This window comes from Etheostoma cragini, chromosome 1, assembly GCF_013103735.1.
Source record: "Etheostoma cragini isolate CJK2018 chromosome 1, CSU_Ecrag_1.0, whole genome shotgun sequence".
In the NCBI taxonomy this organism is placed as follows: domain Eukaryota; kingdom Metazoa; phylum Chordata; class Actinopteri; order Perciformes; family Percidae; genus Etheostoma; species Etheostoma cragini.
The window spans coordinates 10,565,711-10,589,042 of record NC_048407.1 but is presented as its reverse complement, the minus strand read 5'-3'; the positions used below and the strand labels follow the sequence as shown (position 1 = coordinate 10,589,042).

The following is a 23,332-nucleotide window of genomic DNA, read 5'->3' as shown; positions in this document are numbered from 1 at the left end:
CAAGCAAGTTGTAGGGTCAACAAACCCAAACATACGAGATTTTAAAAGAAAATAAAACATAATAACACGGCATCTTTTTGCTTTTACCATTTGCTTTTTTGTTTAAGAAGTGCATGGGGTGTTGGCCCAACCCTGATGCTTCTGCGTGTCCCTCCCAGTTCAACCAGTCAGCACATGTTTGACACACAGAGCCACAGCTATGCAGGGCATGTAGCTTTGGAGCTGGTAAAATCTCCTGTCTTTTCCCCTACTTCTCTACAAGGCATATTATAAGACTTTGGAGAAGCATATGTGAGCCCTTAATAACAATTTTGAGTATTGGGAGCAGAGTTGAGACAATTACCATCATGACCGCATACGTACCTCCAATAAAAACTGAAAACATCAGAGCGTAGTGCATTATGATTGTAATTATACCAGAAACCACAACGAACAGTGACCTGGCCTCAATGGCATGTCAGTACACATTTATTATGACAAAAGCATTGCTCATATCGGTATTGCCTTAAAGAACGTTTTTAAACTAAAACAGTGGTTTCTGTCATTAAAGTAAAATAAGCATTAAAACATAGCTCTGTGTTTTAATGCTGATTTTCACCTTCAGTCATTATTGTGATACTATCATGTACTGAGACTGTTTTGGCTTAGACAATCACTCTGTGAAATGTTCATGTCGAAACATCCCTAATTTGAGAACATATCTCATTTATGCCTGAACTGAGAACCAGTTTTTTTTTTATTATATTCCCTGCACGTTTAATTACCTGTTCTGACCCATGGGTCTTGAAACATATGTTATCCATCACATGCTGTTATTTGTGGTGTAGAAAACATTCAGTGTGTAAATTTAGTGAATTCCATGTTTTTTGCTTTTAGAATTGGCTGCATTTGTGACACAGTAGGAGTCATTTTGTAATAGTTCCTCTTGCGCCTGTTAATGTTTTTACCTTTCCCCTCTGTCAATTGCAAACAGTCAGCAAAATGGCTAGATGAGTGCTGTGTTGTGCTCTGTGCTTGAACAGAAGCAGTGCCCAAAAGAATAGAAAAACCTCAAGTTTCTGTTTTATGCACAGCCAGTGTTCCTAACATTCACATGGAGAAAACTACATTACACCAGGTCTGATGGTTGGGTCAGTTCTACAGTGTTCCACAGCAATTCAACCAGAAATCGCATGTCTTTTTCTACACTTTCATTGCAGCTTATGTGGCCTCTGTGATAGATTGCTGAATGAAACTGGATATGTGAAAAAAGGACAAGCTCTCTGGGAGTTGCACAGGCTGCATGCCTTTCGCTCAACAGGGCACTCACTGGGACATTTCCTCAGTGGGGCTTTTTCAAAAGGGCTTGCACTGCAGTTCCAGCTAAGGGCAGTACAGTAGGTCAACTGCCGATAGAGTTACAACCTCTCTGTTGTGGAGGTGTTGGACAAATTAGACCTCACAACTGTTTACCCAGTCAAACAGGGACAGCTGCATCTCTCCACCTTTCAAAACCTGCCACCGACTGTTGTTCCTTTGGGGAGCCATCTGGGAGGAACAAGTAGTCGCAGTGATCAAAAGATTGTTCAACAGTTTTACCTCTGTCACTGCTGAGGGGGATATGAATGGCCCCTGAACTGAATCAACATGAGCCATGGGCATTATGTGATCCAGCTGCCATTTTGGACTGTTCTAATGAGAGCCGACTAATGATGTAAAATGACTGCTTTGCTGGGAACAACCCAGCTTTAAAGACTAGAGCAGCAGTATCTGAACTATAATAGTTTGATGCAGTTGTTGTATTTTACATCTCTTTTTCCTGAGGAAGATAAAACTGTGCTGGTCTGGTGTGCGGTGTCATAACTGGACAAATGGGTATAGGCCTATAGAATTTTTCTTTGAGCTTTTCCATTATAGCAAGATTAATTTAATTGTAGTCCCAACAGTAATGAAGCAGAAAATATGCTGATATCCCCATACCATGTCTTTGGTTGCTTTCATATCGGAGAAGCTTCAGGATTTGATTTGATAAGCCCATTAGGATGAGCCGTATTTACACAAGGGCTAATAGTCTGGGGATGTAGAGTGAATTTATAATAATTTCAGCCTGTAAATGTTCAAGTGTAATAAATAAAGCAGTATTTAGACATTTTAAGCAAACAGAGCTCAATATCTCAAAAAACTAGGAAGTTGTTTGTAGTGGTTTTATCAATTCTTCAGTTCACTTATTTGTCTGTACAGTACGGGTATTTTAAAACTAATTAGTAGTCATTATGTGGGACATTAGTTTTCTTTGCTGAAACAATGTGTTAATTAGCTTGTTATGCATTTCATACCAAACGATTTTTACTAGAGATCTAAAAGGTAATGCATTGCAAGCCAAGGAAGAAAATATCTCATATACGCACGCGGAAATTTAGGATTCATTATTTTAGTTGCAAAACACAAAGCAAAGACACCATGGCTACTAATCAGGAATAGGGATGCCCATTTAGATAGTTTTTTTCTGGCAGATAGCCGGCCCCTCGTAACTGATAATAAACCATTAACCGAAATGCAGCTAAATGGAGTCCCAGTTCACACGTTCGAGGCGCTCAGACATGCTGTACTTTGTGCGATTTGTTATGTTCCGTGCTTTGTCGTGGACACATGCAGCTACTTTCCTGAAACTACATGCATGTCCGTGTGACTGACACAGGTCTGCAGCTGTCCAAGGATGTTTGAGCCTGTCTCCACCGCATCCTCCTACAAGGTTGTCAGCTGTGTGTATGCCTGGCATTTTCAGTGTAGGACGATTTAACCCGACAGTCCTCATCGACATGGTGGCATGTGTCACGTAGCTCTCCGCTATGAGCACCATCCAGCAGAGTCACCAACTTAGCAGGAAAAAAAGAGCTTAAAATACAACTTGCTAGTGAAGTAAAGTGGCAGTTAAAAATAGATTGCATAGCCTATATTTCTTTTACAATGAAAAAAACCTTTTTTAAATGACATTATTTTGGTTTATATACCATTGATTTTAACAGATAGTATTGGAGTCCGACCGATATAACGGCCGATATTAGGCATTTCCCAAACTATTTATAATGTCCGATTTAAAATAAATAAATAAATAAAACACGTCCCTGTTGGCAACACTCAGATTGTTAAGTTTTTGTTATTGTTTTTTTTGTTCAAAGGACTTTAAGTTTCTTATCTTAAGTTTGAACTTTAATACTTTAAAAAATTTGATGTTCCTTTGTTCTGTTGTGACAAAACAAATTGTTATTTTAGTGAGAACTCATAAATAACTACAAATAACTAATGTTAGGGCAATCTGTTTATGTTTTGTTATGCGTTTCTGGATTATTTTATTTTTTTAAATATATAACTGCAGATATATTGGATCTTTTAAATATTTCCAAATATTTCGGCCTTAAAAATCCTTCATCGGTCGGGCTCTAGATACTATTAATTGTTCAGAATTCTTTGTGTCCGTTAATTGTTAAACAGTTAATCATTAACATCCCTAATCTGAAATAAGAAGCTATGTACTTAATTCTGTTGGGCTCTTTACAGGTCTTCACTATGGACAGTTTGGCTGTATCTTGTATAAAGCACAAAGAGAATAATCGGTATCCATGCCTGCTTGAGGCGTTATTGATTTTATCACCCTTAGCACCACTCCAGACTCTTTTGTGCTAAGGCTTCCTCATCCTTCATGTTCTTTATTGCGCGGGGGAAAGAGATGAGAACTGCAGATGGGAGTGTTAATTATTTACCAAAATACAGTGTGCTCACAATTTTTTAGAAAATTGACTCTTTCTGGTACCAGTTCAACACCATCAACACCAGTGTATTCACAGCTTCTGGGGGGCGGGTTACCAGAAGATGCAATTACTATTAATTACTTCATGTTTGTTTTAGCACAAGCAGCAGTGGCCATCACATGAACATATATCAGTGTCCTCAAAGGTGCACTATGAGTACCTGCATGGTTTCAGCGCAATTTCATTTTTGTCTCAAATCGTAGGCATCTCTCTTTGATCCGCTAGCTGCCCGCCCCATGAATACACTGTGAAAAAGCCCGGTCTCGGGAGACAACACAGGGGCCGAAAACGTCCAAAAAACACTAGAGGCACAGGCTGTGCACCAAAATACAACGAACCATGTTCCAGCCAATCACCAACGAGATGGTTGGTGGGGGTTAGTGTCAGTTAAGCAAGACAGTTACGTAAACACGGGGGGAGGGGCGAGCTTGCTCTACTTTGTTTGGTTTTTACTCGGTACGTCACCAAAAAGTCACGTCATGCAGGAACTCATACTGCGCCTTTTAATGTTTATTTCTATAAGAAGGAAGATTGTATCACTTAAGTCCCACAATTAATCATGGCTTGAAAATGTAAAAAAAAAGAATTTGAAATTGCATTGTTTGTAGTATTTAAAATGGACAAACTTATTGGCTGGTTCTACTAAAGAGCAGTAATGTTACCGATGTTACTGCCAAGGCCAACGGTATTTATAAAATATGTGTTATTTTCAAGAAACTCAGTGTGATTAACATTATAATTCCTCTGCATAATTTCAATGTAGCGTATAGCTAAATCGCAAATAAGAGGTGTTAAAGAGCTTTCTTTTCTCAGCCAGTTACTCACGATAGGCACTCAAACAACGTTGATGTTCACATCTTTCCTCTTAGTCTTTGTAAATCAAAGAAAGATTTTTAAATACAAGAATAAAACAAAAAGGGACCTTCAGTCTTCTAAACTGTAATCTGAGAACATATTTCATCTGAATTCTGAAAATTGAGCAAGTAATTTAAATTTATATCCTTGTTGATCTGCAATTTTTCCAAAAGTATGGTCTGTCCTGGAATTAATTTGCTGTAAGATATGAGACATGGTGACCTTTTGGCTATGTTGTGTAAGCAAACACAACAAACCGAAGTTCTCCCGAGCCATACACTGGTTCATTCAGGTTTTTAAGCTCCTCTGCTAATGCAAGATTACCATTGTGTGCTTTAGTTGAAAAGGCACGGCTCCATAAACCATGTGGGGGTGTGTTAGGCCAGCTACTCCTTATTTATCAGCAGTGACACTATCAGCAGTGCCTTGTGAAAAGAGAGCCAGTCATTCAGAACAGTGGGGCCACCTTGGCTGTCAAAGCAGGATTTAAGCTACATTTCCCATGGTTGCCATGACTACTGTAGGAAGTGAATTAAGGAGAGGGTTTCGGAGCAGTGCTGTCACACCAGTGGGTATTGCCATAGTGGTTTGCGCAGTGATCATCAGAGGATTACTGGCTCGCGATCAAACTATTTTTTTTGGACCCGATGAAATGGCCCTATCTTTGATGGCAGAGTTGTTATTTTTATGTCACAATTATTAGATTAACACATCTCTCTTTTTCTTTTCTTTCTAGGGCAAAATGTGGTTAAATGGAACAGGAACGAGTAGACCGTGAGGATTCTCTAACCCTTGCCCCTGAGTCCCAACCGTCTGAGAGGGTGTCGGACCTCACTGAGGCAATCCTGGGCCGTTGGCTCTAAAATGTCCCTAAGTGGTGGCACTGCAGGCGGGAAAGGTGTGGACTCTAATGCGGTGGACACTTACGATAGCGGGGATGAGTGGGATATCGGTGTTGGAAATCTGATTATTGACCTAGACGCGGACTTAGAGAAGGACAAACTTGAGATGTCTGGCACCAAGGACGGCATGGCGGCACCACCCAGTGCAGTGGCAGCGTTGCCTGACAACATCAGGTTTGTTAGTCCAGTGTCTGGCTCTCAAGGCAAGGAAAGCAAATCCAAATACAAGCGCAGCAAGAACTCTAAAGACAATAGTAGCAAAGCTTCAGCTGGAGATGGGGGCAAGAAAGAAACTACAGGACGGATTCAAGCGGAGCCAACAGGCACAGCAGCGAGTGTAGGAGCTGCTGGCAACAATTCCACCTCTGGGAAAAACATTGAAAAAGGGGGCAAAGCCTCCAGAGGTGTTCTGAGTGGTAAAAAAGAGAAAGAAGGGGCTAGTGGGAAAGGTAAGAAGGACAAAACAGACGGAGCCCCAGTCGTGGCAATTGCCGCTGCGGAGAAGGATGTTGTGTCTCAAGCCCAGGTTGTCTTGGGGAATAGTCGTAATGCGACCTTTGAGAACACACAATCAACGGACCTGGCAGAAGCCAATCAAATGGGGAATATTGCACTTGAACCTGTAGGGATAGTACCAACGTTGACCGCAAAAACTGAACCAGAGGAGGTGGAAAATGGTAGTACTGAATGCAAGACATTAAAGAAGGTGAAAAATGAAAAGGTAAGTTTTTCTTTCTTTTCATGCTGCATAGATTTGTTTGGTGTTGTGATCAATTTGTCAACGGCAGTTATTAAATCCAGGTTTCATAGGGACAGTCGTAAAGCAACTGTTGACATAGTTTATATAAAGTTGATGAAAGCAATATGCGTCTTGAAATACGTTAGTTATTTAGGTATATAACAAATATACCCAGAAATAAACTGTTAACGGACATTCTATACTATTATTTGTGGAACTTGAGCTCTAAATAAACAAAAAATGTGCAAGCTAGCTTGCTTGCATCTTTCGGAGGTAGCTGCGAAAGTGATCTTGTGCCCCAAACACAATTGTTGAAATGTGTTGGCAACAACTCCGTTATCTTTTTATTTTTCAGCATCAACAATAAAACAGCTGTGGAGTTGCAGTTTTTAAAATTGTAGTAAACATTACAGATCACTGTCTGTCATCCGTTTTATTAACGGGGTATGAATTAATATGTTAGGACCAAGCACTGTAGGGTTCTTGAAGTTGTGCTTTTTGATGGCTTGCCTTTTACAGCAGTCTTAGAGATGCACTCCATTCTCTGAATCTGCCTGACATGTGATGCATACAAAAAGACCTACTGCTGTTTTCTCTTTTATTACCACACGGTGAATAAGGGCACCCTTGATGAATATGATGCTGAAACCAGCTACAGGAAATGTTTTTTTTTTCCTTTCTTGACAGCAGAGGCTTGATTCAATAGGTATGGAAGTATCTTCATGTTAAAAAAAACAAACCGTTGTGTGCCATGTTAAAAATGAATACCAGCCACCTTCGTTTGCTTTTAACCATGAAAGTGTTATGTAGTAACTCACGGGCCAGTACAACCAAGTACTTATGTCAGACAGAATTTTAATAGACGTTGTCAGCCATATACCTCACATTACGCCTGTGAAGAGAAGTAAATGTCTCATTGTGTTCCACTTTTATTTTCTTCACACGATTTCTACACTGACATCATCTTACAAGAACAATATAAGATCCGTGTAGCTATTCACCCCCACTTATCTTGTTCACTCATAAAGTGGATCTATCGCTGTGTCTATTGTGTGCCTCACAGTGGCCTTTTCATGCTCTGGCAGTATAAAAGACAGCAGAGCAGGGAGGTGCTGAGGACGGTTTTTGTCTGTCATCGTGTTCCATTCTTAATCCCACAAGCCCCAGCCATGCCTGGTGGAGCACTGTGTGGGGGAGGGAGCTGGTGCAAAGCACGCCTTCGTCGTTTTTCCTGCAGCTCTGAAAGTGGCGTGGGGGATGGGCTGCGAGGAAGCCAGTTTGATTCTTAAAATCCAGGACACCCAGTCACGACCACAAGCTGTAGCGTCTCCTTGGGCTGACTGCTATGAAAGGAAATTTCCGGAAAGTCTTTGGATCGTAATGTATTTAAAATATAAAGTCTTCAGAGGGAGAACCACATGAATTGGGTTTTAACACTGAAAATAGGAGAGAGGTCACAACCGCTTTCAAATATTTAGCTAGTGAAAGGTATCCTTGAAAATGTGATGGGAGAAAAAGAATGTTATGTTTCCAGACACATCAATTTGAGTTGATGAGTTTTGATAAATATAGAGCTAGTAGTAAAAGAACCAGATACCATGTTTTAAGTAGATGCCCGTTGATTCTATTGAAGAGTTCTCACGGTGCATATCCCAACAAAGGCTAATACTGATAGACTGGGGGCTCGGGAAACCCCATTTGACAGGAGGCTTGGGCTGAGTGACAAGTGTTGGTTAACATTTACATTACAATTAACCAGCATACATAATGTATATCACATGTCCTTCAGACTAATACCACGCTGGCTCTGTAATAGATACTCTCTCTGGCTAAAGCAAAAGCTACTGCAAATGACAGCACTAAGCTTCCCAGCCATGCGGACTGACAGTACAGCACCGATCCCCGTCCTGAACTCCGCCATAACATCCAGCCAGAAACATAATCTCCGTGCCTAAAATGAGCATTTCACATGACTGTGTTTTGGCACAGATGTTGCAGCAGAATCCTATTTCTTCATCGCACACCAGCCCCAGCAGCTAGTGTTAAGTGTCCTCAGGCAGGACTTTTAGTTTTTTTGGCAGCCTGCACAAACTGTAAATCTGATGAAAAAGGACTGTTGGAAAATGACTACCGACCCGACTCACAACTGTGCTACATATGTAGTCCTTGTGATTTGTAAAATGGGAATCTTGAAAAGAATGTGTCATGCATGATGATTTGACAGCATTATATCCGGTAATATAAAACTTTTATCTATCCCTTATCTGTTCTTAATGTTTGATTGCTGTATATGTGAGTAATTAAATTAAATAATAAAACATTATTTAAGAAAATGATTATTGTAAAGAAGTAGATTAAGGAAGTAGATTAGGAAATATGTCAGACCCTTTACAACTTGATGGTTTATTTAAAAGAACTAGCTGTCCCACACCCAGTGTAATCAAAGCACCACTATGTGTTTAAGTATGTGTCTCACTAGCACTCTTGTTCTCCATGGTAGAGGTTTAATAGCAAAGCTACATTGTCTGTGTCCTAAGTTAAAGCTCCCCAAAGCATTGGCTCTCAGTTGCTGAATAAATCATCTTTACTTCCTTCGTACAAGTGCTAACCACCTCTGAGTGTGTCCCACTCTCCCACCTCTCATTATACAAATCCAGAGGAGTAAGACATTCGTTAGTTGCCTCGATGTGCCATTGGCCTTGATAAATGGAGCAGCTCTCATGGAAAATTACATTGGTAGTGTTACTTTGAAAAGTGGGGGGAGAGAAAGAGAGAGAGAGAGAGAGAGAGAGAGAGAGAGAGAGAGAGAGAGAAAGGAAAGGCAGCACTTGAATAAAGAACCCAGCCACCGCTCTGCATTGCTGCTGATGTCCGGCTCGGGTAGTGGAGGGATCTCATGAGTGCTAGCTTGAGTTTTTTTTTTTTCTCTCTCTTTGCTTCTCTGTTCCTGGCTGACTGTTGCTATTGTGTTACAGCTCATTCCTTTTAAGTAGTGCCAGCCAGTGCTTTTAAAGGCTCTGGAAGAAAAGAGAGACTGACTTATTTTAAGAAGGGAAGTAAATTACATCAAGAAGCTCACTGCAGAATGAGGCTGTTAGCTTACCTGTTTGTGTTCTAGTGAAGCAGACAAGTAGAGTTGTTGCTTTATTAACTGAAGTACTTGATCAAATATCGTAGTTCTCCTTTACATCCTGCACAAACATATATCATGAGCATTTAGATTTACAATATTTACGTACTTCAGTGATGTACTAAACTGCCAGTTTACTGTCAGAACTGTAAGGCGTCAAATAGCTAACACTCTTCCAACGTCAGATTAGGAGTGGCTTTGTCCAATCCTTTCAAGTCTCTATCTCTATGAATTATTGAATTTGTTAGTTTTTTTATCACATCCTTCTTCAAATCATACATTTGCACAACAGAGTTTTGGACAAAGAACAAAACGTATTCATCTGGTCACTGTTCAATTCCATACAATGTTGATCAATGATGGGATTGAATTATCTACCAGCACCTTCATTTCTGTTGTGACTTCAGTGTTGTTGCCTCTTCTTGTTTGAAGTATTCTCCCTCAGGGAGTACTACTACAGGAAGAAGACATTTGACAATAATTGTTTTCCACCTCTGCCAATAACTACTGCCTTCAAAATAATGGGAATTGGTTTGAGCTTATAGGCAAAACGAAACACTAGACTACATAACGTAGGAAGATATAATGACATCAAGGACGTTAATAACGGACATATTGAACATGTAGTTCTTTTAAAGTACTGAACAGCTGCTGGAATGGATATTAAAAAAAAATTGCGCTGACGTTGAGCGTCTGTGTCAGCCACCATCGCTACTTTTTATACAATTCCAAATATTGAATTGGCATCTGTGATAGGGACCCTGTGATTGGGTATTCAGCTTAAGCAAATTAGTAAATAAGAAGGAAAAGAAAAAGGGAGGTTATCAGGCAAACGACTGCCGGGGAGGCACACTTGTTCTTTGCATCTTATTTCATCTGATCAATCCAATACAGGATATATAAGTATATTTCATCTGATCAATCCAATACAGGATATATCATCTGATCAATCCAATACAGGATATGTTAGTATATATCATCTGATCAATCCAATACAGGATATATTAGTATATATTTCATCTGATCAATCCAATACAGGATATGTTAGTATATATCATCTGATCAATCCAATACAGGATATATTAGTATATATCATCTGATCAATCCAATACAGGATATATTAGTATATTTCATCTGGTCAATCCAATACAGGATATGGCTGAGGCTGATGAGCCTGCTTCAGTTGCTGGGGTGCTCGGCGCCTCTGCCCCTCCACCTCTGCCCCTCCACCTCTGCACCTCCACCTCTGCCCCTCCAACTCTGCCCCTCCCTCTGAAGCAGGGAGACTTTTATGCTGAGAGAAAGAATGACAGCCCGGGAGATGGAGTGCAACAGAGCGACCGTAGGCTCTGTGCTGCTGCCGGCAGATTCACACAAATGCTTTTTTATTGTACGTGTCATAGCAGCGGTTTGTACAGTATATCCGGATTTCCTTTTTGAAAAATAATAGATTTTTGCCGCCTGCTGGCATGGAGAGTCATTTCTTCTCACACAGGCACAGAACGTACATGCTAGTTGGCCTTAGGCTTTAGTCTTTGCAGTGTGTTCAACTTTTTGGCAACATGAGGACACGTAATGTAATGCCACAGTCGTCCTTTGTCACCACTAGTTCTTTGCCATCTGGCTGGTGTGTCGGGGCCTTAAGACGCATACCATGCATACCACATTTTTGCGGTTTGCAGTGTCTTATCCCTCGCTGACATGCCATTGCAAATCAAAACAGCCAGTAGAATTAGTATAAAACAAAACGGCTTGTGTATTCACATGATGGTGTGTCAGTTTCATTGAGCATTTGATATTTAAACCTTTAAACCTTTTATAAATTATGAAACCCTAGAAATCCATATCAGAAAATCATTGTGCCTAAACCCACACAGCAACCCACCGATACAGATGTTGAATTAGCCTATAGAAGAAGAATGTCCAATAATTTATAGATGTGTTGCTCAGGAAATCCTTGTCAAGAGGAACCAAATGCTTTTTGTTTGGCAATATTTCATACTGGAACCAGGTCTTTCCAGTCATAAACACTGCTGCCTGTAGTCACCTTGACATCAGTCGATGTTTAGCTGCCTTTGTTTCCCATCTCACCGCTTCCTGAAGGCTTTTGGGATTTGTTGTCACTTTTCATTTTGAGTGTAAAGAAAGCTTACTTTTACCACAAGTGCAATTTGGAATTATAAAAACTTTGACAAAAAAGTTGTGGTTGGAGTGAGCCGGCTTTAGTAGCGGAAGGATCCGACTCTGCAATAAGAGACAATCTTAAAGGAATACTGTTTTTATATCAAGCATGACAACTTTCCCCAAAGCTAATCAAGGTGCATATGCTGTAAACCCTAACGGTGTTTTTCCATTACATGGTACCTGCTCGACTCAAATCAACTCGGCCGCGGTGCCCCTTCCTCCTTTTTCCACTGCAGATTAGTACCGCCTCAGGCGTGAGGAGAGCGGGGCTAGTGGTCATACCAGAAAACTGCCGTGACCATACCGCTTGGTACCGCCTCAGCTCGCTTGGAACGGGGGTGATGCTAACAAAAGTACCTGTTGTAGGTACCAGGGACTTTTTATCATAATGGAAAACCAAAAAAGGCAAATAGAGGCGAGTTGAGGAACAACACCGTAAGACTCATTGCTGGGAGTGTGAATGCCATATCATTGCTCCTTTTTGTTAGGGTAGCTTGATTATTCAATGGGTAATGGCACTCTCTGACTCCCACTTTCAAGTATTTTGCATTCATTTGGTTCTTATTCTCATAATCTGAAAACAAGCTCTTTTTTAGATTTCTTTCATCACTATAATCTTAGTGTGTTTTGTGTTTTTATAGATTTTGATCTCTGAGAAGTAATTCGTTAATGGTTCTGTTTTATCCGTTTTAAACATTTAGTTTGTGAAGCGTAGCAGAGATCAGAAGCCTTTGTCTTGAAACATACTGGAACACAAAAAGACCTAGATTGCATTTTTGTGAATGCATTTCTTTCCAATTAATCAAAAATATGTGATCTTCAGAATATGGAGTGGAGAAGAATCTGCAGTCTATAGAAGCGTCTGGCATTAAGCCCCTTAAAACTTGGTAATAGTTGATTGGTATAATTTTAGAAACTTAATTTTACCTTTTTTTTGGGAAAAAAAGGTAATCTATTGCAGAACTTCATTAAGAATTGATGTGATGGGTTTTCTACAGGGACACAAAACGATGTTGGTCTACTTTTGCAGAAAGCAATCACAGGTCTGTCAAACAAAGCCCCTGTCACGCTTTGTCTTTCCCTCCCCGTCTTTCTCTCTCCTAAGCTTTCCACGAGGTGTGTTGCTGTGTCTGGATCAGCTTGCTATGAGGGCAGGCATGTGTGGGGGGAAGGGAGAGCTAAGGCTTGTACCACTAATTCAGCTCATGAAAGACTCATGCAGCAAGAGCAGCTGTCTTCCATTGTCAGGCAGCAAATTTCCAGCGTGCCTCATTTCGCCTCTCAATGCGTGAGTAGCAATAGAGCCATGGAAGAAACAAACCAGAATAAGAAGGGGAAAACAAGCGAGAGACAAATATCAAGACTTTCAATGTAGGGTAGGCCTTAGGTTTATTTTCTGTTTAAACACATAGTGGGTGTGTGGTTGCACCATGGTCTAATAATAAACCATTGGCCTATTCAGACCCAGTGTGCAGTATGCAGATAGGTTAAAAAAAAGGGCTCTGCTGTGGTGAGAAGGGAGAGAGATGGCATATGAGGGGTAAGAGGAGGAGGTGGTGAGGGTAAAGAACTGCCCGGGATTAGCAGTGGAGGGAGGGAGGGAGGGAGGGTTGAACAGTGTTATGAATGGATAGAGTCTTTAACCCCCCAACACACTGAATAGTTTGTCACAGGCTGCTGCGGCTGTATGTGGAATGAGAGGAGCTGGCTGAGAGCTCTTGGATTCCTGAATCCTTGAGGCATGTGGTCTGATTAGCAGAACAAAACCCACACAGTGGGGAGGAGCAGACGTGCCCCCCCCCCCCCCCCCCCCCCCCCCCCCCCCCAACTGGAATTTTCTACCGGAGAGGAAAGAGGGGCTGAAATTTTGTACTTTCTTGCTACGGTTGTAAAAGAGTTAACAGACTATGTTTGGGGATTCCTGATTTGTTTTCTGAAGGCTTTGTATTGGCACTATTGTTTTGGCCACATTCTTTGGTAGTTCAATATGAACATTTTCTGGTGCACATGTAAATAATTAGGAAAATCGACACAGGTTTGACCATGAAATGCTGGATGAGAAAACATTTGCAGTGCTAGAGCTTAACAGCTTGTGAAAGGTTTGTAGTTCGACAAAGAGGAAGTTAACAGCAAGGCAGTGTTTGGGCAAGAGTGATTAAAGAGAGGATTACGTTTCTTGCCCACCCCCCTAATACTTTTCTAAGGGCATTGTTTGCAGCCAGTTTGTTGTCAAATGGAACACGTTTGGAAAATCCACATTACTTTTATTAAAGAGTACGTATTTCCACTGAAGTATAATGTTGCTAAAATTTGTCCCGTTTCACCACTTTGTCTTTTGGTTGTCCTGCATCAGGTTAAAAGATTGAATGCCAATGGCATTTGCATTTTGAAAGCTCAAGTTTTATTGCCAACTTTCCGCCAGAAGGTTAACATCCAGGATATCATTAAATGTCTTGTTTTGTCTGACCAACAATCAAAACCCCTAAAATATTCAATTTACTCTAATGTAAGACCAATGTAAGGGATTCAGATATGCAGTCACATAAACAGCAAATGCGAGATCAGCCATCCAGTTTACAAGAGCTAAGAGCTCTGGTATGTCTTTGCCTTTCATATCACAAAACTCTTGAATCTCTGCTCTCAGGCCCCATTCTCTTTTTAAGCACCTTGCCCAGGCTGAGCCACCTGACAGCTGTGTGGTAGCCTTTGTCACATGTTCAGTTTTGCTCTTTTCCCTCTGGGTATATTAGCGCAGCTAATCCACCAAAACACTCTTTAAAAACTTTCCTTCAGAAAATACTGTTTTTGGCAATCTTGTGGGACATCACAAAGCTGGTCTTGACTGCTGCATCCCTGGATGTGCAACGCTTGGTAAAAAGCCTTGTTGCTTTCGCAGCTTAACTAGCAAAGCTTAAGATGTTTATGCCCGCTCTGCTTCAGTCAAGTTTTATTTCTCTGCGTGTTTAGTAGTAGTAGTAGTAGTAGTAGTGATTAAAATTATAATCCTTCAACACGGCAACAAACTAAACACATCCTTACCTTTTGACTTCAGTGAATAAATAATTAGAAGCCCATGTTTTGTTAAAAACTCAACGCTCTGTATCAACCTTTCCTTTTTCCCCACGAGCTGACATTTTTGAGGGATAACTGCTGATTCACGTCCATGTTAACGTCTCGTGAGCTCAGTTCGCGGCTCACCGACATAATGCAGTTCTTCTAATTATTTTTAATGCGACTTGCCACCAGCAAAGAAGAATACGTTCGCTGCATACGTTCGCACAAAAAAAGCAACAACAAAAACAGTCCCCTTCAAAATAAAAGCAATGCAGTTGGATTCCATGCATGTACACTTATTTACATTTGATGCTAACTTCCCATTGATCTCATGCTGTTCGTACAATGCCCAGGTCTGCTATAGTGCGAAGTTTATGTCTCCCCCATGAGGAAGTCTACTACAACTGTCGGCACATCCACATAACACAAGCCTTCCTTGATTGCGCTCCCCCACCTTTCCTACACGCAGTTGCTAGTAGCAAAGGAGGACACAGAGGATTTGAAAAAAACATGAACTCTTCAGAAGAGGTAATTATCTTCACTCGAGCTTCTGCACACGAAAGTCGCCAGACGACACAATCTTCTGAACATAGCCATGCTGAGAAATACCGAGAGAGTTTTGTGGAGCTTTGTAGCAACTCATTTGGCAAAGTCTTGAATGCAATGGGCGTTCATTAATATAAAAATGTTACGCACTAAAGCTTTAAAATAGTTGCCGCTTAATTATCTTAAACTAAACAATTAATCAACCAATCTAATATCAGTAGTTTAAGTTATGTAGCAGTGGACAAATGCTTACTTTACTAGTGTTTGGGTGGGGTGGGAAATAAAGAATACGTTTGATCCATAACATTCCTTTTGCATTTGTTTTCTGCACACAAACGGCATCTTCTAATATGCAATATAATTATAATAATTATAATTATTTGCACACACTACCTTAAGCTAACATCAAGTCTAGATCAGTCAGGAAGTTTCTTTGCATACCAAACGACATAAGCATACCAAGCTTGTCTTTATGGACTAGTGAGATTCTTAACTCAGTTCTGTGTACCAACCTCCACTGTGTGATTATCTATAATTGGCCTAAAAATACCACTTGACTGGTTGTATAGTCTTTTGGGAAAACAAGTACACATTTTTGGCTGTTTCAGTTTGTGGGTACTTGCAATGTAGCTTCATTAGTGTCTCTAGTGACCTCAATGTTTTCTCAATAAAGTGAGGATAGGATAAGTTTATTTTTTGTAAAATGGAAAGATTTGTACTACAAATAACACAAGTGTTGTCTACAATTTTACAAACCCTAGTTTTTCACCTCATTCAAAATAAAGTTTCTTAGGACTTTGGTATGATAAAACCATATGTTATACAAATGTTTATCCCTAGGTAAACAACATGTTTGCTATTACAGTCACTGTCTCTTTTTAGTGTCAACTCCTGTTACACACAGCTAGGCTTCTAGTCATTTTACCCTCAGTTAAACCCCCACAGAGGTAGACAACTGAGCAAACAGACATAATGGCTAATCCATTTTCTTACCTGTCAGATGGGGTTGTTTTTTAGGGGAGGGTGGGGGGTTGCTTGTCATTTTCTGGCTGAAAAGGTTCTCTGGATCCCTCTTGTTACATGTATCGTAGTTGTTGAAACGCTTGTCCGCCAAAAATAGAGCAGTGGCCCACATTTCAGCATTAGAAATTGGAGAAGCAAGTTTGGTCATGTGCATGCTCTCTGTGCTCTGTCTGAGAGGTCAGCCTCGAGAGCAAAGCTTGAATACAAGTGTTTCTCTAATCTAGTGACTACCGTGCCCATTTTGAGGATAATTGAGAAGCATAAGTTTAAACATAAATAGCTGCTTTTACTGTTTTATAAGTATGCATTTGAGTTTTGGTGTGTTGTGTCTGTGCACGCATGCCTTCCCAGCTTGGAAGTACAGATCTGAGATGAAAGGATTTTCCTATTCTAATCCGCACAGACAGCTAGGCCCTTGTGATTATTCCCGCCCCCTTCTCTCCACTCATCTCTTTGAATGCAGGGCCTTTCTAATTCACCCTAAAAAGGGTTTCAAAAGGGGATTATACCACTGATAGAAATTAAAGGGAGAACACGTCCGTCCTTTGGGACCAATGTCAAACATTCAAGATTCGATAGATGATTGCATTGTAAACAACATAGGGGTCTTTTCTTTTTTCCAATACCAGACGTCTGATTAAATGGTTTATTAATGTTTTTTCTAAGAGGTTATTGTTAATCTTTACTAGTTGTTATTGAAAATATTTGTTGATGAACGAAATGCAGATAGCAATACCGTAGCATACTCCTACATTCAATTTGTTGTTTTACAAGGTTTAAGCAAGATATTACCAATACTTTATTAATGTGAGGAAAAGAATATAGAAATAGTCCTTTTATTCAAGGCTTATTTCTATTATTTGAAAACAGTATTTGCCTTAGATCAAGGGTCTTAAACATTTTTAACGACCCGTCAGCTGAAAAAGAGACAGAGCAGGGAGTAGTAGAATAAGCCTATCATAAATGTTGTGTAAATCAAAGAAAACTTTTACAAGTACCATGAGAGTTGTACACTGAAGCCATTCATGCTAAACATGTTGGGGAAAGAGCTGTTTGAGAATGAGGTAAAGCATCTTGTGGCTCACTGACCTAGGCTTCAGTCCAACAACGTAACGCTACATCTGCACTGAATCCCTTAAATCTTCACCCCCCAATCTAACGCTCTGAGAAATACATAAATGCATTAAAGTGTTGGATTGTACCGTTTTGCTGCCCTAAAGGAAGTTTTGCTTTGGGTCCAAGTCTTTTCAAACTCGATGAAATGGAGCTATTGGACTTTGTCATCAAGAAGTAGGGCTGCACGATTATGGCCAAAATGATAATCTTGATTATTTTGATCAATATTGGCATCACAATGAATTATAATGATTCATTACACATTTTGTTGTCACATAGGCTAATTATAACTGCTTTCACATCCATATTGTGCTACATTGAAGGATTCCGATGAAGAAGCATGCCTTTTCAGCTGTTGTGCGACATTTATCCACACGTGGGTTTGCCGTGAGACGATATAGGCAACGCAACATTCTGTTCACGTTAACAGCGCTTGTTCAAATCTCGGTATCTTCCTGTCGAAATAGCAACGGAGGTTTCGATGCCACTTAAATGTCTGTGTTAGGCACTGAAGCTCCAAAACCAACGTTCGAGGCAACTGAAATATCGCTGCATGTCACGCTAGTAAACAATAATAACACATGGTAGGTCATTACCGCAGGTAATGATAGCCTAGCGTTAGCTTCAGTAGTAACTGGGTTAAACACGGCTAAAATACTGACCGCTTAACGTTGTAGTGTGACTGTATTTCACTGTAGAGGGATGTACTGCCGCTAAAGCTATGAGTTAACAGACACAAACTAGCACCGGTCACTGCTGTTGTCTGAAAAACAACACAGACGGGACAAAATGTTGTATTTACTGGTAAACTGGTAAACCTTGTGAGCAACCTATGACCAAATGCTATCTGGTGTGGAATTTTCCTCACATTACTCTGTCATAAGCTGCGTGGTGCAGAGAACAACTCTGATTGGCTCATGGAGGCACGTGATCAGACAGTGTTTACGGAGAGCTAGATTGGCTTTGCAAAAAAAATAAACTTTGATACGTAGTCTATGAACGGAGTGACGCATTTTAAAAATGGCTCAATCAGGCAAAATTTGATCCCCGAATCATATGATTTTTCTAAGAATTGAGATTGAATTCTCTCACGATCCAGAGAAAGCATTTATGTTTTGCAGTGATTGCCTTTCCTGTCTGTAAGTGTCCTACAAAGAAGCACAGCAAGCATTTAGACTTGCATATATTAAACAACATTACAGCCACATCAAAACAAAACAATTCCTATACCTATTTATCCATCCCCATCCCCATCAGCTCACAGTAGAACAAATCTTTTCTGGGAGTTGGAGGAAATAAGGTCAAAAAGGTTGCACGTCTGTGTGACCAAAACCAATCAGATAAGATGTGATGGAAGTGGCCTCCCGCGACTTTTTTAGGTTCCACACACAGCAGTGGAGTTGAGAAGATGGATTGTTACACACTAAATGTGAGTCTCATAACACTTGCTATCAAGTTAGGACAGTTTTAAATAATTTGAGCCAGATTTAGAATAACAAATTCATTTAAAAATTGGTAACAAATTGTGTCCTTGCGAAATTAGATTGCGTACATGCCAGAATCAAAATCAGAATCTTTTAACAATTAATTATGTAGACCTATCAAGTAGCTGCTCACAGTTTACATGCCCATTTTAAATGTATGCAGACCAGACCAGGGCCAGACTTGGCCCATTTAAGTGATGAGAGTATTAAAATATCTATATAAAGAGTTATGATGAAGTTATTATGAGCAGAACGACCATATAAACCAGCCCTGCACTGCTCAGCAAATGACAATATTAACTTCAAAGTCCATGTTGAGTTTAGAGAATAATTAGTGCCAAACAAAAGTCATAATAGATAGAACCTTTCCCCCATCCAGTCGTGTTAGCTATTTATGGACTAAATGTAAAAGAAAAAACTGAAAGCGACATTTTGGACCTGATCTGTTACCATTTTATTCCTCCTCTTTGTCCAGCAAATCAAGTCTTCTTAATACTGCATACTTGGGATCCCTGTGTCTTATAGACTATCTGTACTGGCATGATTTACTACATTAAAAGCCTTAAATACCATAAGTGATAAATGTAAATTGTCCTCTGCTTATACCGCTCCTAAAAAATTGGTTCTGTGCCAACGACTTTTAGAGTCTCCAGTGTATGTGCAGGTTTGATTTTCTTTTCCTTAAACAATTGTACCACATGCATCAAAGTCACCCCTGCCACAGCCGAGTCCTCTCATGAATGCTCAAAAGAGACTGCATCAGTGTCCTTGAATACAGAAGTGTTGCATTATCTGTTGTAAGCAGAGAAAGACTCCTGTACATAGTTAATCCTATAAAATATATTTCTTTTCTCCAATCCCTCTTCCAGACCCTTTCGGTCAGCTGTCTTGTCAGTTGGGTTTTAGTTACTGCAGTTACAGGTAAAGTTGTAATGTGTCTAGTACTGCTGGAAAAAATTAAGAGAAGAAAAACCATTAAGAAGCAAGGTGGCTACTACTCTTTATCAGAATCCCCATTGGCCAAGACCTTAGCAAGTATTCTGGGGTCAACACTTACATTCATACTAAAAGGCATTTTATTTTCCCTAGTACACCCAAAATGAATGTCTTTGTAGGAGGAGAAAATCAGAACCACTGGAAAAAAACAACAACAACACAGGAATGTGTCATGCAACCATCCTGGCCATCTCATGGCAAAGGCTGAGTTGGAGGATGAAGTTGTTGTTGTGTGTTACTTTACAGTATTACCCTTTTGTGCAGTGTTGGCATCTGGTAAGCCTTCATTTTCTTGGATGCCTCACTCAAACTGGCTTTCCAGATCCATGTCGTGCGATGGGATCCCTGTTCATCCACAGTGTTCAATAAAAAAACAAGATAAACATAAGGATTTTACTGTTTCAATTTACAGCTCTTATAATGCCATTTTATGCTTTCTGTTTCTGCATGGCCTGAAGGTACAAGAGACGTAAATGCTGGATGGTACGCACTAAAAAACATGTTTGTACGTGTCTGTGTATGGAAAAAACACAACATGTAGTAGAAGCAGAACTGTGCAGCAAGTAGAGGCGGTTTTGGACTCTGTCTGAACATTTGGATGCCCTGGTTGCAGCTGTGAAATCATTTTTGAAATGTAAACAAATTCAGTAAGTGTGTTTGTCTTAGTACTTTACCGGTGCACAGATGGGCTGAGTTTTTTTTTTAACTTGATATGCAGGTCAAGCTCCCAGAACTAGTGATCCATGTACTGTCACCCTCCACCCAAATATTGGACAATTACCAAAGTATGCACAGTTTTTCTATTATAGTTAAAATACTCCTGCATGTTTTTCTTTCAACACACCTTACTATTTCCAGAAATCCCAGAAGGACTTCAGGGAGTTTGTGTAGCAACAAGAGAAGGAGGATGTGTGGGTGGATCAATAAAGGTGAAGTTATTATGGAAATGAGCTCCTCTTTGTAGTGGAGGCTGGGGAGTTGTTTAGTCCTTGGCGATGAGCTGAGCTCGCACATTCAATTATGTTTCGTAAGTGGGGCTGTGCGGTCCATCTGGACAACTAAATTATATTTAATCATATCCATTAGGTTTATATATCCCTTGAAGAGTGAGACATTTTGTTGTTAAATCCAGTCGCTTAAGTCATGTCACAATTATTGTGGTATTTTAATTGTTAATAATGTAGCTGAGGATATTAATCTAGGGGGTCAGGCAATTTGGTTATTGCGCAATTATGTGACTTTGAAAATACCTTTAAAAACATATATGATAATTATGACCTTCAGACTATACTTGCCCTTTATTATCATCTTGGGGGTTGTCCTGATCTAGTTAAGATGAATGTCAAACTTGTTACCTCCAATGTGGCCACTTGATTTTTCTTTACCACATTCACACAGTAGTACATTGTATTAGAGGTGCAGTTGTTAGCTGCAGGGCTTGATTGTTCCCTAGTGGTAGTCAACTACATTTCCTTTTTTTTTTACATTTTCTATTATATACTGGGAATTTAATGATTTATTCCTATCTCATCTCAAAGTATTGGGTATGAATTATTTAGACCCAAAGAAGCAAGGTGCCGGGAGTAAATGTAGTTGGAAAAACCTTCAAATAAAAGCCCAAATATAGCATGAAAAACATTTTTAGTCTGGTTTTCTGTGGCTTTACTAATATTGGAAATGAGTCATAGACAAATATTTTACATCTACGGTATATAAATATTTGAAAATACATAAGTCATGCTACCTTATAAGGTAGGCATGTATCTTTCACTAACAATACATAACTCTGACTGGCTCTTAAGTCCCCAGGATAAATAAAGATGTAGGTATCATCTGTCTTCATGGATAGCGGGGGGGAGGGGGGCTACAATGACTGCACTGACTGTTTATTTTTATCAGGGCATTAGCAGATTAGGCACTCAAACTAACAAGGTCATCAAACTCTGTCGGCTAAGCGGCTGGCGGGGAGAGAGAGAAGGGAGAATTGGTGCGTTGTAGTGTGTTTCACTTTACTGCCTCGACATCACCTCCGCCTGACTTATTAGTGCTTTGAATGATCTGAAGGGCACCGAGATATACCCTAGTTTCTCTAGAGATTCCCTACGAGCAGCTGCAGTTGATGGCTTACTGTATTGTGCTGATACGTTGCCATGTCATTTTGCTTGAGCAGTTGTCTATGGAACATTTCAGTCTGCTTATTGTTGTAATGCCAAAGTGCATCTACTAAGTAGTTTCAAGCAGCTTTTAGACTGATTTGATACTTGCTGAAGTAGATTTATTTCCAGGTCAGCCTGTCTTGGCATGTTTGGCGCTTCTCACTTAACGCCCTGGATTATACTCAAGTCAGCTCCAGACTATAATTAGCAAAACAAAGTCATATACATACCATGTGGATCAGAAAATAAACTGCGATGTAACTTACCCTGCTACGCTCTTTAGCTTCCCCTCTCACCAGTGAGAGTGTTGAAATGTCATGAGGTGCGAGCTGCAGCATTCATTGCCCCAAGGTGTTTTAAAGTGTAAAAGTCTATAGGGCTTTGAGGATGCCGTGCAGGAACTGCCAGCACTCAGTAATGGTGCACATCACCGTCCATTAAGATAGACATGGCTCAATAGGAGCTCTGTGAGACAGCCAGCAGTTGAGGTCGATCAGAGTAGCAACTCCTATTTAAAGTAGCAGCTTGAGGGACAGTGCAGTGCAGCTCAAGCAGTTATCTGCGGAACCGAGCACAGTGAACTCCTCCACACGTTCAGATGCATATTTGTACTCCTACAGCCCTGGCCTTAACCTCTTCACCTTTAGCACCTGCTTATCTGAACAGCTGAAACCTCTCCTGCATTCTTTCTAAGTTGACAAGCCTGGGATGGGTTTTGGAAGCTAATCAAGGGATTCCAGCTGACTGTTATATAGGTACATTTAACATTTTACAGTTGGCCATATTGCCAAATTCAACTTTATATATCATCCAATACTGTAATTTTCATGTTGCACAAGTTCCTGCAGTCTGGCACCCACATTAAAAGTGAAAAGCCTATGCGATGCTAAGTATAATATTCATTGTTTTCTGTTTGTTTGTGTCACCAGAAGTAACACAAAACAATAGAAAGCAACTTGCCGTAATTAGGATTTGTTTTTGTTTTTTAAGTGTGGTTATTGAAGTGTGGCTTTTGAATTGTCTTTCTAATGTTTGGAGAAGGCACCACCCACAGAAAGAGCGTCAACACAAGAGAAACAGACTAACGGAGAACACCTATTTATAGTTTGAGGTTAGGAGCTCTGGGGAAATCTCACCGCCTGAATAACAACTTGTTTTCCTTGCATAGTATGTCTTTTGTTTCTTAGCCGATAAGGTTTCTAGATAGTATGTCTAGGAGCATTTATTTTTGCTCGACTGCTGGAGGCTTTTTGAATTCAGGGAGGTAGGTACCTGAAACTGGATTTTGGTCACAGCTGTCAACGTTATGGTGAACTGTAAGCATGAAGTATGCCTCACAGGGATCTCAAAGCCTTGGCC

At 40.2% G+C, this 23,332-nt stretch overlaps 1 protein-coding gene across 4 annotated transcripts in view; it reads left to right on the top strand.

The window, feature by feature from the left end:
• LOC117949929 (zinc finger protein 609-like) overlaps positions 1–23,332 on the top strand; it is a 79,995-nt gene that overhangs the window by 21,534 nt on the left and 35,129 nt on the right. For all 4 annotated transcript variants that reach the window (XM_034880540.1, XM_034880541.1, XM_034880533.1 and 1 more), the window contains exon 2: positions 5,380–6,266. In XM_034880540.1, coding sequence (XP_034736431.1) covers positions 5,508–6,266 — 759 coding nt within the window. In that variant the 5' untranslated portion in view covers positions 5,380–5,507. The remainder of the gene's footprint in view (positions 1–5,379; positions 6,267–23,332) is intronic.